This window comes from Amphibalanus amphitrite, unplaced genomic scaffold, assembly GCF_019059575.1.
Source record: "Amphibalanus amphitrite isolate SeventyFive unplaced genomic scaffold, NRLGWU_Aamphi_draft 001490F_arrow, whole genome shotgun sequence".
NCBI lineage: Eukaryota > Metazoa > Arthropoda > Thecostraca > Balanomorpha > Balanidae > Amphibalanus > Amphibalanus amphitrite.
Window position 1 is genome coordinate 120,561 of NW_024882983.1, and position 15,171 is coordinate 135,731.

The 15,171-nt window shown below is 54.4% G+C and overlaps 1 protein-coding gene across 2 annotated transcripts in view; it reads right to left on the reverse strand.

Moving 5' to 3' along the window:
- The window catches only part of LOC122373410 (FERM, ARHGEF and pleckstrin domain-containing protein 1-like), a 50,351-nt gene that overhangs the window by 19,876 nt on the left and 15,304 nt on the right, over window positions 1–15,171 (reverse strand). For both annotated transcript variants that reach the window (XM_043351430.1, XM_043351429.1), the window contains exons 3-5: window positions 10,467–10,571; window positions 6,742–6,964; window positions 645–856 (exon numbers count right to left, since the gene is read on the reverse strand). In XM_043351430.1, coding sequence (XP_043207365.1) covers window positions 645–856; window positions 6,742–6,964; window positions 10,467–10,571 — 540 coding nt within the window. The remainder of the gene's footprint in view (window positions 1–644; window positions 857–6,741; window positions 6,965–10,466; window positions 10,572–15,171) is intronic.

Consider the following 15,171-nt stretch of genomic DNA (forward strand, 5'->3'; position numbering starts at 1 on the left):
CGTAACGCAAACAATGTGAATGTGGGAGCTTGGAAAAGCAGCAAGAAGCGGTGATTGTAGAGTCACTGGTATTATGAACGTGCACAAGACTCATGCTGACAATGCAAATCGCAGTCAGCGGTCCAAGGGCCTTGGGTCAGCAGTTCTTTGTTCCGTAAGCTGTTAAAGCTATCGAATCAAAGAGCTACTGGAGTGCCTGCATATTTGCATGACATCATGCATTATGATGACACCATATCGAAATGATGTTAGCTAATGAAATGTGGTCATAACCGCCAGCTTTATGACACCAAACTGGACTCATTGTAAAAGAAGTCGACACTCCGCTAGAGAGCAGCCATTGATCTGCTGCCCATAGCGCGAGCATCGGGCTCGTGATTGAACAGATCCTCACAGTGGCCCCTTCTACCGGCGCCCGATCGCAGCTGGCCGGACGGCGTCACGAAGCCTAAACCCTGAAACCTTCCATGGCTGCCACCGTCCCATCCCCACCCGCAGCAATGGATCGACTAAGCATTCCTGGGTCGCCTCACCTTGGCCGGGTGCATCTTCATGCCGTAGAGCTCTCACCTTGGCGGGGTGCATTTTCATGCCGCAGAGCTCTCACCTTGGCGGGGTGCATCTTCATGCCGTAGAGCTCTCACCTTGGCCGGGTGCATCTTCATGCCGTAGAGCTCGCAGCGCCGCGCCGTCTCCAGCAGGTTGAGGTCGGCCTCGGCCGGCGTCTGACCGACCAGCCGCCGGTGCGACTCCATGATCCGACGCTCCATGTCGGCGTCCTGGCCGGGCATCACGCGACACGCCCGCAGGTAGGACGCGTCCGCCGACTCGTGGCCAGAGAAGTCGCCGTACTCGGCTGTCGGCAGAGCAAAGGACAGAGGTCAGATTAAAGGAAACGACCGTCACTGAAAACAGTACCACGTGGGCTTCTGGGAAACGGCTAATTCTGCGTAAAATTTGGCATATTTGACGTCATCTACCAGATGACAGCATGCCCTCGGAAACCGTAACGACTCACTATTGTAAGAAATTAAAAAGAGACATTAAAAAGAAAGACGTCTATCCCTGTAATATATCACAAGCATGAGGTACTTTCACCTTCTAACCATGAAACATGCTTAGTATAAACATTAGGCATTCCTTCTTCAAAATGCATACGAGTAAATGTCCTCAGATATCCCATATTTGGCAGAATTATTCACGCGTAACGGTGTTGTGTCGCCGTCAAGGACGACCTGCAATGTAAAAATGTCGCAACAAACGCAGAGAGTCAGGAAAGAGTGATGTTTCAAGTCTAGCTGTCACCAGTTCCTCACGTTTCTCCGGGTTTCTCGTTACCCCCGTCTCCATTACCGGCGGTGTTACCACGCCGCACACCGCGGTGCCACCGGCCCCGGGTCCCGGTGGGCCGGCCGTCACAGCCCGCTCCGACTTATCACGCCATAACTCGGCGGTTATCTGGGCGCGACAGTCGCCGTCCGTGGCCGGCGGTCATGAGAGGCCGGGCGGGCCGATAGCGGCCGGCGGAGGAAACTGTCCCTCAGACACCGTCACCGCCGTCCGCCCACCCACCGCCCGACAGACGTCTGTGACCCACCCACACCAGGTGGCCTGGAACGACATCAGACGGCTCGACATGCTACCGGCGGGCAGGAATCCAACCACCGCCTCTCAAAGACGGGACCAGGGCGTCCTCGGAAGACAGTGACGCTCAACAAGGGTCAGTCTGTCGGCTCGTCCTCACATTTTAATTCGTCCGTTGACAAACGCCGACCACCGCCGCGCCGGTGTATCTCACCAATACGATGCCGCCGGCTCGCCTTTATCGCCCCTCTCGTCCGTTATTGCCGTGAGAGCCGCCGGTCGTCGGCCGACCAGCATCCGTCACTGCCCGGGTGGGGTTCGTAGCGCGTGCAATATCGTCCCGTGGGCGGCCGCGGCGGCGACACGGCGCTCGGAGCCGGCCGGCGCGGTGTCGATACATGGGTCTGGCGAGACTCCAGGTCCAGGCGGCTCCCCGACCGGCGCTATTTCGGGGTGTTGGTGCTGGTCTGACACGCACCGGCGTCAGAGGGCCGCAGACCGAGCGACCGACCGACCGACACCTCCAGAGGGCGGGAGAGGGGAGTCTACGAGAGCAGCCGACCGACAACCATCACCGACACCACCACCAAACGACCCACACCAGCATAATTCCGCGATAGCGAGATAGAGTACCGAAGTGCACCGCTCGGCACTCTGCCCCCGGTAGGAGAGCTGGGTCCATCAGCGGCATACGAGCGCCCGCCGCTGGCCCCCCGGGAGAGGAGGCGGGGGTCCATCAGCACTCTGGGGCCGACGTCGGTGCCACTCCTGACGCACACCTAATCAGACTGGCCGTCACGCCACTCGTCGGGCCGTCGGTCTGTGAGATCGTTCGTCTGTCTGTCTGTTCGCCGAATATCGCGGCCGACGGCGCCGGCGGTGAGGTCACGCGCGAGGCGGTGCCCCAAGGCCAACGGCATAGAGTAGAGTAAAGGGGTATGCAGAGTAAAGTAATCTTGATGCAGATCAGGCAAAATATATTCCCGAGATCTGCAGGCCTTTCCTGCAAATTTAAGAAATATTATCCCCATCATACGATTGGCGAGACTCATGTCACTGTCACATGAGCAAGATATTTTGTACGAACATTAGCATCAGCGATATCTGTAAGCCAGACAAGCATTTCTATGTTGACAGTTGTGTACCGAATTCCGGGATAATTATCCGAGTCATCTAAAATCAACGCAAATATGCTCGCAGGGTGTCCTTGATCCCTGAGAAACGCTCATTCCCGCTGACTCCGGCTATTTCTTAGCGCACCCCGCCCCTCCACTGTGCTTTTACAGCTGTACCGGAGTTTCCGAGTGCCGGCACTGAGGCCACCGACCGCGTAAGATACCGCCGTGCCGACAAAGCGCCAGCCGGTCCGCTTACCGCCGCGGGCTTCGTGCAACGGCTCATAGAAGCCGGCGGGTGGAGAGTGGAGAGAGTGGAGAGTGGTGGGAGGCAGGTAGAGGGCGGTGGGTGGCAGGAAATAGCGGTGGACGATGGGAAGCGAGCGGCGGGCGGTGGGAAAAGGGCGACAGGCGGTGGGAGGTGTATGTATATGAGGGCAGCGGATGGTTACAGAGAGGTATGGTAGCAGGCGGTGAGCGGTGGACGGATAACGGTAGACGAGAGCGGTGGACTGTGGGCGCCATATAAGGACGACCAGCGATAGCAGGTGGACGGAGACCTGGACGACGGACGGTTGGCAGAGGACAGGTGGACAGCGTATGAGGACGGCGGGCGGAGGGACGGAGATCTGGACAGAGAGCGGCAGACGGTGGGCAGAGGACGGTGTGCGGTGGGCAGAGGAGGGCGGGTGGTGGACGGCGCATACGGGGACGGATGACAGTGGGCGGTGGCAGGTAAAGAAGGGTAGCGGGTGGTAAGCGGTGGACGAGGGTCCGGACAGAGAGCGGCAGACGGTGGGCAGAGGACGGTGTGCGGACGGACGGCGCACCATCGACCCGGCCGGTCCTCTCGACTCCGACGAACACCGAGAGCCGGCAGTTACTGACGGTGGGCGGGGCCCGTACCGTCACACTAAAACCTGGGCGTGGAACACCGGGCTGCGAGTCGAGCCAGGGGTCATCCTTACACCCCTCTCATCATGACCAGAGGGAGGCTGTGGGTGGAATCCTAATCAGTCATCAACTTCATCAGAGGTGACGTGTACCTACGACATATGACATGACGAGGGTGGAGTCCCGTCCCGTCCCGCCCGCCTAACACTGAGTCACCGGCCTGGCGCACCAATTGTCCCAGGCTCACTGTCACCGAATCGCCACGCAGCGCGCACCAGCCCATTCGCGAGCTGGTGCAGCGTCCGTCTGCCGTAAACATGGGCCCAGGTGCGGTCGGCGGCGGCGACGGTTACTAACATGGACGTCCCTTCCGTCCAGCATGGGACTCGGTCTCTCCACCAGCCTCAGTATCATCAACGCACAGCGTATAATGCCTGAGGGAATTCGTCTCGGAGGAAATCGACGGCAAAACTAGTGAGTCGATACTGCAGTGTGGGCAGAGTAAGCTGTGCTGCTGCTGGCAGTTGATGATATCGATCATACTACCGAGTGCAGGCGGTGACAATAGTCGCTGACACTACCGATGACGCTAGTCAATGACACCAGCCGATGACACTAGCCGATGACACTAGCCGATGCCACAAGTCTGTAGGTAGACGGTGACACCTAGCCGATGACAACAGCTGATGACACTACCTCGCCACAGTACCTCTCGGTCCTCCCGTACCACTAATGTCCCCCACCCCGAGCGGCGAGCCGAGGGGTGACAAGGGCGGCCTGGGGGCGGCGGCCGCTCATCCGTCTAGCCAGTAATTGGGCTGACTGGTCGTCTGATGGCATAATGTCACCGTCCGACCACGCCGCAGCGGGGGCGGGGGCGGCGGGGCGGCGGCAGAGAGCCAGTTCCGTAACGGAGTGGGCCACTGGTAGACCCACACAAGTGGTCTAAATTTCAACAGCAAGAACACGATGTAAAAAGTGCCTGAGTAGAGCGCAGAACAAAGAGAACGACGGATTGTACGAGCACGTCGATTGCTGTGGCATGCACTCATGATCCTACCACGAGTTCGGGTGTCCTTTCGACTGCAGAGTGGAATGCGGCTTTCCCCAGTCCAGCAGGGCGAGTCTGTCATTAAGAAGCGACACAACTAGGTAGATATGTCAATAGATAGTGAATTATACATAGACAGCAGTCGTTAGATAGTGCATTAGCCATTGTTGGAAGTCGTTACTCGTTGATGGCCGGTCGACAAGGAGGTGTCTCAGTGGTTGTTGGAAGGTTGTCAGTAGTAAGTAGTCAGTAGTCAGTAGCCTCTAGTCAGTGATCGGTGGTCTGCAGTCGGCAGTCCGTGGTCAGTAGTCAGTGGCCAGTGGCCTGTATTCGGTAGTCAGTGGTCAGCACTGTCAGTAGTCAGTAGCCATTGACCATTGGTATGCGACCTCACCCGACAGCCGACGTAGGGTGGGCGTCCGGCGTCCGTCGGTCAGTTGCCGGTCGGCGCGGCACAGGGGGACTCCGCGAACCACCGACGATCTGCGCTCATTTCCCCCGGGGACGCCGGGACGAGCCGACCACGCCAGGGACCGTATAAGCGCCCCGGTCCGCCCGAGTAGCACTCGGCCTCGGTAGGACGGCCGGCCCACAGCCGGCGCCAGACCAGAGCGGGACGGGAGAGGACGAGAACTGAGCGGCTCTGTCAGCGCCGCCGCCTGTGCCCGACGAACAGCCTTGGCGCCGCTCAGACACCCAGTCACAGTCCCAGTCGCAGTCAGTCGCAGTCAGTCGCGGCGCTAGCACACAGAGGCGCTCTGTGACGCGCGGCCGTCCGCTGGCGTTGGACGCTCGCCTGTCACCGCCGCCGCCGACCGGAGCGAGCACCGACAGCAGGCAGACGCCGCTGACGGGTGGCGTGCAGAGCCGCGCACGGCGTGCAGAGGGGCGCGCCGCGGCGCCGGCCGTCGCGTGCTGACCGTCCCGGGGCGGTCCGAGCGGCCGACTCACACCGAGCCAGCCGAACCTCACCAGACAGACCCCACTGGCCAAACTTTCCCAACAAAATACCGCCACTCACACGGTGTGAGCGCTGTGCAACGCTAGCCTTGTAGTCAGCTAAGCCGAAGGAAGCCCGGCGAAATAATACCAAGACATATCAGGTAACAAGAACACCTACTTTGCTATGTTTTGAGAATCGGGTGGCCAATGGGGCTCCATAAGCCGGCCAGAAACGACAGACCAGTCGGCTAAGCATAACAGGGCGCTGGGTCTAAAAACAAACCATGAAGCCCCCGAGGCCGATGGCACGCCCTTTGAGCACGAAGCGCTCCGTCAATCCATCACGGTGTTTATTAACGGCTCATATTGATTGAGGTTATCACAGCGCGGCCGGCGATCGCCGCTGGGCAGCTGCACGGCCCGCACGCCGCCGGCGCGGTCCTCGCCGGTGGGGTTTGCTAGCACTGGCCGAGGGGCGCCGCTAACGCCGGCGGTACCGGTGGTTTTGGCTCGGGTACCTCACACACAGAGGCCAGTGTGCTCTAGTAGTTCCAGTCTGGGGAGTGCGTCAGCCGGGCAGTCTATAACGCCGCCCTGTGTGGGTTTTGGCGAGTGGGCAGCGTTGACTGACCGGCGCGGACGGCCGCTGCTTATTTAGACGTCACCGTGGGGCTACGTGATGGAGCGTCAGACGAGACGGATAGTTCTCACTCGTCATGTAGTCAGCTGCTGCCAGTCAGACTAGGGCAGAATATCTCGCGGACGCATAGAATCTGTCCGTTGCTGACATAAGTGTTGCACCCCGACCAATGTCGAAAACTGGTTGAATTGAAAACAGGCGGTTTCTTCGTAAGGTTAGAGCTACAATTCAAATTTGAAGGCAAACATGAACTCACTAAGCCATCTTCTCAGCCTCACCAAGCACCTCAGTCCACAAACACCTGCGCCTCGTGCGGTCATCTCTCATCGTCGTCGTGTCCGCCCCCTCCTGCGACGCGTGTCCGCTGAGGCCGCGTGTGTCTCGCGGCCGTCACAGGTAACGACATTACCGGAGGAGCACTTAGTGCGCGGATCTCTGGGGAGCCGGACCCGTTCCGCGAACCGTCCGAGAGGACGGCGGACTGGTCATCGTCGGTCCGAGAGACACACACTCACCCTGGCAGATGTAGCTGGCCATGAGAGCTGCCGTGTTGTCATTGCATTGCAGGTGCCCCTGCGCGAGATCGCGTTTGACTTGTAGTGCGAACAGGTAGCGGGTGAATTCATCTTCTAGTTGTGCTGGGTCGGGTGTGTAGAATTTGACGCAGAACCAGAGGATGGGCTGGTGCGGCGCGAGGTCCACCTGACGTCCCATCGGTCGCTCCAGGTCCAGCCAGTACTGGGGGTGGAAGGGCGGACGTCAAACATATCAGACGAGCATTCGCATGTTGTAACGAACATAACATACGAACAGAACACATAACAAATACCGGTCGACTCACGGAACTAGCGGTATACAGACGGACATGGGCAGATGGCAGACGTCAAACAGACGGACAGCTGGTTTTCTTACACATAAAGCGACACGCCGTTTGTCTGACTTCCAATTAGAGATGCCCTTTTTGAACCCGCGAACCCGCTTTCTGCGGGTTTTCAAAACCCGCAGGGTTTTTGGCGGGTTCGAGAAGCAAAACTTGTCGTGTGGCGGGTATTTGGCGGTCAGACTTAAGAACCTATAATTTTTTATTTTTTTTAGATGCAAAACACAATGCCAAGTGCATTTGCTCAGGTTAACAATACAATATTCATCAAAACAACTTTTAAAACAGAACCAAATATAAAAATATACCAAGGAAGCACATTTCAAATGCAAAACTGAAAACAACCAGCAATAGCATCCACAGTCTGGCAATGACCAAACCAGGGTACGAGCAATAAACTACTAATAAGCATAAATAAATGCTGATGAAAGCATTCCATAAAACATAAAAGACCCTGAAAGCAAACTTATAGGAAGCTGAACTGAAGTCTATGTGCACTGTGCAGTGTGCACTAGATATACATTATGGAAGAACCCAGACTTAAATGAGATGTTGAAAATCAGAGCAAATGCCACATGTTACTTTATTTGCGTCTGGTCGGCATAAAAAAAGAGCTATCAGCTAAACAAAATTTGATGCAAATTCATTGATTACCTATCCTACTCTATGTTCTGTTCCACCCTATATTACGAAAATAACACACCAATTACCCTTACAAAAAATCAAAATATGGACTGGCCGGCCCAAACATAACGCAATACAATACTGGCGCACTTCCGACATTCTGACAAGGATTGGCATTTGACTGCGTCAATTTTGGTCTCTGAGGCGAAGGAAAGCTGTCATTGATGACGCAATAATTTTCAATCAGTTTTTCTGTCTTGGTTTTTGAATGCCTCAAAATAGCAGTTATACATGTTACAAAACCACGTAGCTGGTCGCATTTATTTCTTTTGTCTGTTTACGTCCTTATCATTTGTATGCCGACAGATGACCAGCCGGAGAGCATTACCAAGACCATCTATAAAATCATTACATTTAATTTAGCATTTACTGTCTCTTTATTTCTTAACCGGTGATTAACCTCTGAATTGTAAAACTTTAGCTGTTGTGTAAAATAATTTAATCAGAATGGCACATGAATATGCATTATACAACAGTGTTTTCGCAACAAGTTCGACTAACTACGGCCGCAATAATTTAGTCGCTGTAACATTCCTCGCAATCAGCTGTTGGTGACGCTTCTGACGCATGTTTCCAGAAATGCGTGGTTCATTGGTGGTTAGTTGCAAGGCCATATATGTTATTATAGTTGGTTTTTGCTGGGATTTTGCAAGATTTGTTTTATGTGTACATCGACTGGATGTGTAGATCGACTGGATACTCATTATTCACTGTGTCACTATTTATTTTTAACTGGAAATCGCATATCTTTTTATATCAACTTTCATTTTGATAACAATATCATTCCAGAGTGAGAGGCCTAACATTGAGAGGGAGCCAGAGTGAAATTTTGATCCTCAGCCAATGCTGAAGGGTAAGGTGAGAGAAAGATTTTACTGAACTCTTCAGAAAGGAATTTCAAATGTATTGATGCATTATTCATTTTCCACTATCCAGTGTGCACTTCCTGAGGACTTAGCATAGCAATTTCAAGTCCTTACTATTTGTTTGGCTGTCTTTTTCTGCACAGCAATGAAGCAAGTAAGGTTTATATAGCTCTAGCATTGACTCAGCTGTATTTTTTTCTTGCAAAAGTATGTTTTTAAGATTGCGGGTTTTTTGCGGGTTCGGCTCAGCCAAAATCAGCTTGCGGGTAGTTGTGGTTGGGCAAGGGGTAGCTGCGGGGCGGGGCGGGTAATGAAATTGCAAATTTGGGGCATCTCTACTTCCAATCTTATATAACTAAAGGTAATTAATCATGAATAAAGGCAAAACTGACCGCACCCGCCTGTCGGGACGTGAACCCAGCGAACCACCTTGAAATGCCGGCAACACCAAGCCGTTGGAAGCGCATCACAACAAGCAACGACAGCCCTCCCATACCCTGATATATCAGCTGTTTCACCCTCCCATCCCCTTGGTCATCCTCGCATGTCACCTTCCCATACCCTGTCACATCAGCTGTTTCGCACACCTATCCCCCGACCCCCTTTCACCCTCGCATGCCACCCTGCCATGCTCTGACGCATGCAGCTTCTAAGCAATGGCGTCCAGCTGACCGGGCCCTCGGGGAACTAACATTACACGCACGACGCAGTTCTAGGTGCCACCCTGTACCAACTCGGGAACAGATCGGACCGGTGTGGTCTTCCGACAGCCGGGCGACGCGTCCCTCTCGCCACAGCCGCCGCCCCCGCCGCCGCCCACACAAACAAACAGCCGTCGTCCGCAGCGCGGTGACTCGACACAGCCCGGTCGAGCGCCGCGGATGGAACGGTAGTCGCCTGACGAGACCGGCAGATGTGCCGCCTACCGGGCGGGCCGGCGCGGGCGACGACCCCGCCGTCGAGCGCCGCAAACCAGCCTGTGGTGCAGCCGTGGCTGGGCTGTCTACGAGTGCAACGCTAACCGAGTGAAGCGTTCCGTCAGCAACAGCCGTACTGACACGGTGTACGCTTTGAGTGGGATGTGTGTCTGGGGGGTCTGTGTTGTGTTTGAGAGGGAGGGGTCTGTGTTGTGTTTGAGGGGTCTGTGTTTTGAATGTTTGCATAGGATTCGGTGACGCGTGTTTCAGTCAGTCGGGCGGAGCCGCGTGTTTGACTTGGTGCCGAGCGGTGATCGACCCACCAACTGGTCGAGTAAAAACCCTGCGCCGTCTCAGCCCGCCCCGGGTCCGCCCTGATTCACCGGTGCGCAGTCGACGCCTGGCGACGGCCCGGCCCTGATGTAGTGATACGCGACTGACACATACCAGCCCTGCCTTCTGGGTGTTCCCTTCCGCACTGCGATACATTCTCGTCACCTGTGCTTCGACACTCTCCTCTGTACCCTAGTTTTCTCATCCCCTCTGCGTTATTTCCCTTTTGCAGTTCTCCAGTGACCCATGGTAGGAGCTCTATCCTGTCCTTCAGCGCTCTCCAATATCCTTCAATATTCTCCCACGCCCTCCGGTCTTTAATATTCTCCCCTGTACTCCGATATTTTCCCGTGATCCCTCACTCTCCCTTCCTCAGCCCCTCTCCTCTCCTCCGCTACTCTCCCCTCTCCCCCGCCACTCTACCCGTCCGTCCGGTGGGCGGCAATAACTCAGCTGTGTGCCGACCCGCTGCGGTCGGCGCTCATTTCCGGGCCGGCCCCCTCTGCAGCGGCCGGCACGAGCCGACTGACCGACCCGGGAGGAAGGGGAGGGGAGCCCACCTTGACGCCCTGTGTGTCGACGTATTCCAGGCCGAAGTAGTCCGTCTCCAGCAGGTTCAGGTGCTTGCACACCATGTCGAAGAGAGTGCGACCAGGAGACTTGAGCTGGAATGGATGAAGAAGCGTGGTTAGGTCACAGGTCATGGTAACGGTCACGGGTCAAGGGTCACGATCATGGTCACAGCAACGCGTAACAGTGGAAGACAGGTCACGGCAGCGCGTCACGGTTACATTAACGGATCACGATCACGAGTTACGATCACGGGTGACGACCACGAGTCACACTCACGGAGCACGGCAATGCGGTAGGTTCCGGTTACCGGTCAAGGTCAGGCCCCGTTTCCGTTGTATAGAGGGAGGAGCGCCGGGCCACTCCCGCGGCCCGCTGGCGTCAGAAACTCAATGGCGCGGTCGGGTGAATATTCATCAGTTAGGCTCACCACGGGGCCGATATGGGCCGGCCGTGTGACGCCGCACCTCACACACCAGAGCGGGCTGAATTTAACGCGGCCGGTCGGTGCAGAGGACGCCCCTGGGACGGAGGGCGATTGAGCGACACCGCAGGGCCGGGTCAGGGAGTGCGCTGGTTATGGCGCGGAGGGCAGGTGTCGGCGGCGGGGCTAGAGTGGGAGGATTCCAATACGAAACGGGGGAATCAACGCATCGCGGGCACAGAGTACCCACGGGTCAACCGGGCGTGGATTCATTGCCAGGCTGCCGTCACTGACGCGCTTCTGACGGGGTTTTGGGCGCCCGGACGCCAGAGGTCATCGCTGTCATCAGTGGTGCAGGACGCAGGTCCACCTTCCAATCATTCCTCCATTGAGAATCATCTCAATCCACTGGGATCTTACGGCCAAAACCCGAAAATGAAGTAATGCCAATGCCACCACGGCCCGCCGAAGTCCGTACGGCCGGTTTCCTGTCTGTCGTCACGGCGCCGGTCCGCACTGAGGAGTCAAAGTCCCTGATCCATGCCACGGCTGACTCATCGATGGCTGAACCGAGCGCAAGGGTCATCCAGCTTTGCCCAGAGTCCCGACTGATACCCAAGAGGACGTAATGCCCACTTCTTTGAGGTTGTCTAAATGAAATGATAAATAAAATATGTCATGGCACCGCGCTACCCATCATGGTGGGTAGTTCCCATCGCGGCGAGATGGCCTTTCGAGTTCCCCAGACTAGTTAATACCAAGGGGATGTGTCCTGACACCGCGCTACCCATCATAGCGGGTCGCTATCGCACCACACCGCACCGCAGTCGCAGTCGCAGCCGGCGGCCGGCACTTAGGCGCTGAATTCTTAACTTGCCGGCAATCATCGGAAAGTTAGCGGATTATTTTTGGTCGGTGCCACGGCTTGCGGTGGTACGAGGCCCTCCAGGCGCCCAGTTCCGCCGCCGCTTACCGACGAGCGTGACCGCACACGCCAGAGGGGTGCACCGATACGTGGGGTCAGTCCGTGACCTGTGTCACTTTCCAACTCTGGAGTGCCACTGGGGGGTCGCTGAAGGTGTCACCAGTAGCGGGGGGGGCGACCCGGGACGTGCCCCCGCATCTCTGAGTAGCCGACCGGCGGCCGGTGTGTGCGGTCCGGGCACGTGAGATGACATTCCGACCGACCGCGGCCGCCGACCGGCATTTCCCGCCGCGTGACGTCAGCGGTCGGTCGGTCGGTCGGTCGGGGTGGGGGGGGGGGGGGGGGCACGTGCCTGCGGCGGTACGGCAGAGGTCGTCCGGCCGGAGAGCCGGCCGACGGCCGACGACGACGCCGAGCGGGAGCTGACAGAGCGGACTCTCCACAGTGCACGACCCCGAGCCCGGATACACGGGAGTTCCAGCACTGCACTACAGAGTAATCAATGGTCGTCCAGAGTTGTTTGGTAGCAGGCCTGGTCAGGCAGACACTAACACATCCGGCCCAGTCGACAACAGGCAGGTCGGACGTGCCTCGACAGAGACGCCAGAGATGCCGCGCAAATACACGATCCTCAGAGGTCAGTAGCATAGACCACGGCCTGCCTTTGATCTTACATATGGGCCTTGCAGTCGACCGCTGTAGTTTCTCGAGCACAGTTTTATAGCAGCGGCGGCGCCACAACGCGGCCGCCGCCCCTTGTTTCGCAATTGTCCGCTGCTGAGTGGTGAGTATGCAGCCTTGGGCCGAATTAACGCAGCTGAACTGAACATCGGCCGCGACGGCAGACTGACGGCGTGACAGAACGACGTCGGCGGCAGGGGTGACGGAGAGCGGTGGGATGAGGGGGCATCTCCCCTGCCCGGAGAGTCCTGAGAGCGACAATGGACGGCTGCGTGAGACGGCAGGCAATTTGGAACGGCAAGAAACATTTGCAAAACGCCGTAATATTATCGTTATCGATTATAATCAAGTTACAATGGCAATGAGTACCATGGAGCTAGCAGTACGACCAACTGCAAATAACCGGTTAAACTGCAAAGAAACCGATTCATACCAGGAGTAACGGAAAAACGATCAAAATATGCAGCATGAATAGCCTCATTGTTTAAAGGTCAGCACAAAACTAGTTTTGCAAGCGCTTCAGCCTTTACCCGAAGTGAATATAAACGGAAAACCACTGTGGCTGTAGGGGCATTCCACGTCAAATCGAACAAAAATCGGCTGTTTTGCACCTTACCATCAGCGATTTCATTATAAATTTGTGAGCGAGTTCCTGTGTCGCCCCGGACATTACATTGATGTTTTTTGCACATTCTGACCACAGGTCTTCTAAATATAGGGCATCAAATTTTTACAAAATGTTGCATCTTTGTATTTTTGAACGACCATAACTTTGGTTGTACTTGTTTGATTTGAATGAAATAAACCTTACTGTTTAGGTAATTTCTTAAGCATTTGTTTAGAATTGCATCGACTTAAATATATGACCTTGAAATTTGCTTAACTCTGTTCTTAAGCACAAAAATTGAAATAGCAAAAAACACGCCACCTTCGATTTGGCTCATTTTCATATAGTTTATTGCCTACCATATTCTTAACAACCTGTGAAAAAATTAGAGTGGGCCATTCATAAGTTTTGAAGAAAATGGCACATATGCAAACGTATGTTAGCACGCGCAGTGGAGGGGGAAGAGTGAATTTCGCCCCACCCCTCCTGTTTTTCGCCAATATCTCATAATATTGATGCGAAATTACTTATGGCTACCTGTCCAGAATTGAATTGCACATCTCATCGTGCAAGCAATAAGAAAATCGGTTCACAACTGTTCTAGTAATAGCGGTGTAAGTGAACATCCTGTCGCCGCGGCGACTCGGCAGCCGGCGCCGACCGCTACGCGCCGCCTGAATTGTAGACTGTGCCGGGACGGAACGGAACGGTTCCGTCTTTACATCGCGCTCCTTACCGCTGATTACGTTCGATTCGCGTCAAATTTTGTGAGAATACTAAGAAATGTACAGGCAATCTTATGGTGAAAGAATTCTGAAAATAGGTTGGTAAACAAATGAAATATGAACGTGTAAACACAAAATTGTGACTGCTGCGTTTCCCGCGTCGGCCGATCCCGCCTCAGCCGGCGACATGCTACTCTTAGCAGGACTCTAGTCTCTAACTGCCATATTTATTATCGGATTAACTAGAAATTCCCCATACATACTCAAAAATGTATGTTCTTTCGTATAGTGAAGATCAAAAGACGTGAAGATATCGTTGCGTGATAATGTTTTCGTTGAATTTATTTCATGATGCATTTCCACACGGCTCAAAATTCACCGCAAAATTACGTTTGCCTGAGACACTTTTACAATGGAACGTGAATGCTTGACTACGATGACTATGCATTTCCATTCTCGCAGAGTTTGGGATATCACTAATCAGCAATCATTCATTTCAGAAAGTGTACACAAGCAAGCATGTCTTGACTCTGTCTTTCAAGGTCACGCGCGGTTGCGTGATGTTGATGCATGAAAACGGCGTTTGCCGCGAAAGTTATGAATGGCCCACTCCAATTTTTTCACAGATGGTTAGGAACATTGTGACGGACATAATATGTAAAAATTACTCAAATCGAAGGTGGCGTGTTTTTTGCTATTTATTTTTTTTTTCTTTTTAATTCAAGGTCAAATGCATTTCAAGGTCACTTCAATTTAATTTTATAATTAAAAATCAAAGCCTTATCAATTGCCTACAAGACCCTGTTAATATCATTTTGATACCAGAAAAGGAACCAGAGTTATAAGCATTTTAAAAAAATGATGTGTGGCATTTTTGGCTATATTCGATGACCTATATCTCGGCGATACGTTATCAAATTTCGAAAATATTATACGTAACTCAGTTTTGAACCATGCCCAGTCTGCCTACAAATTTTCAGAAAAATCGAAGGGGATGACGGATTTCGGTGTTTGATTTGACGTGGAATGCCCCTGTATTCCATCAAACGGCCAAACGTATTCACTACAAAGCTCAGTGCAAAATAGAAACACGCGTCTTGAATGGATTGGCAATCTCTGCACGGGCCCATCACATTTGTGCGAGGTGTTTCCCATCACCGCTGAAGCGGGACACGTGTCATGGACAGAAATTCCAGGCAGTGATTAATACACAGGGGCCGGTAACGATCGATAGATCGGGGCGATCCTTCAACAAAGCATTTACTATTTAAACCCAAGTGCCTCGGGGCCCTTACGTCCGTCCATGTCACGCCAACAGAGCGCAAGCCGATCT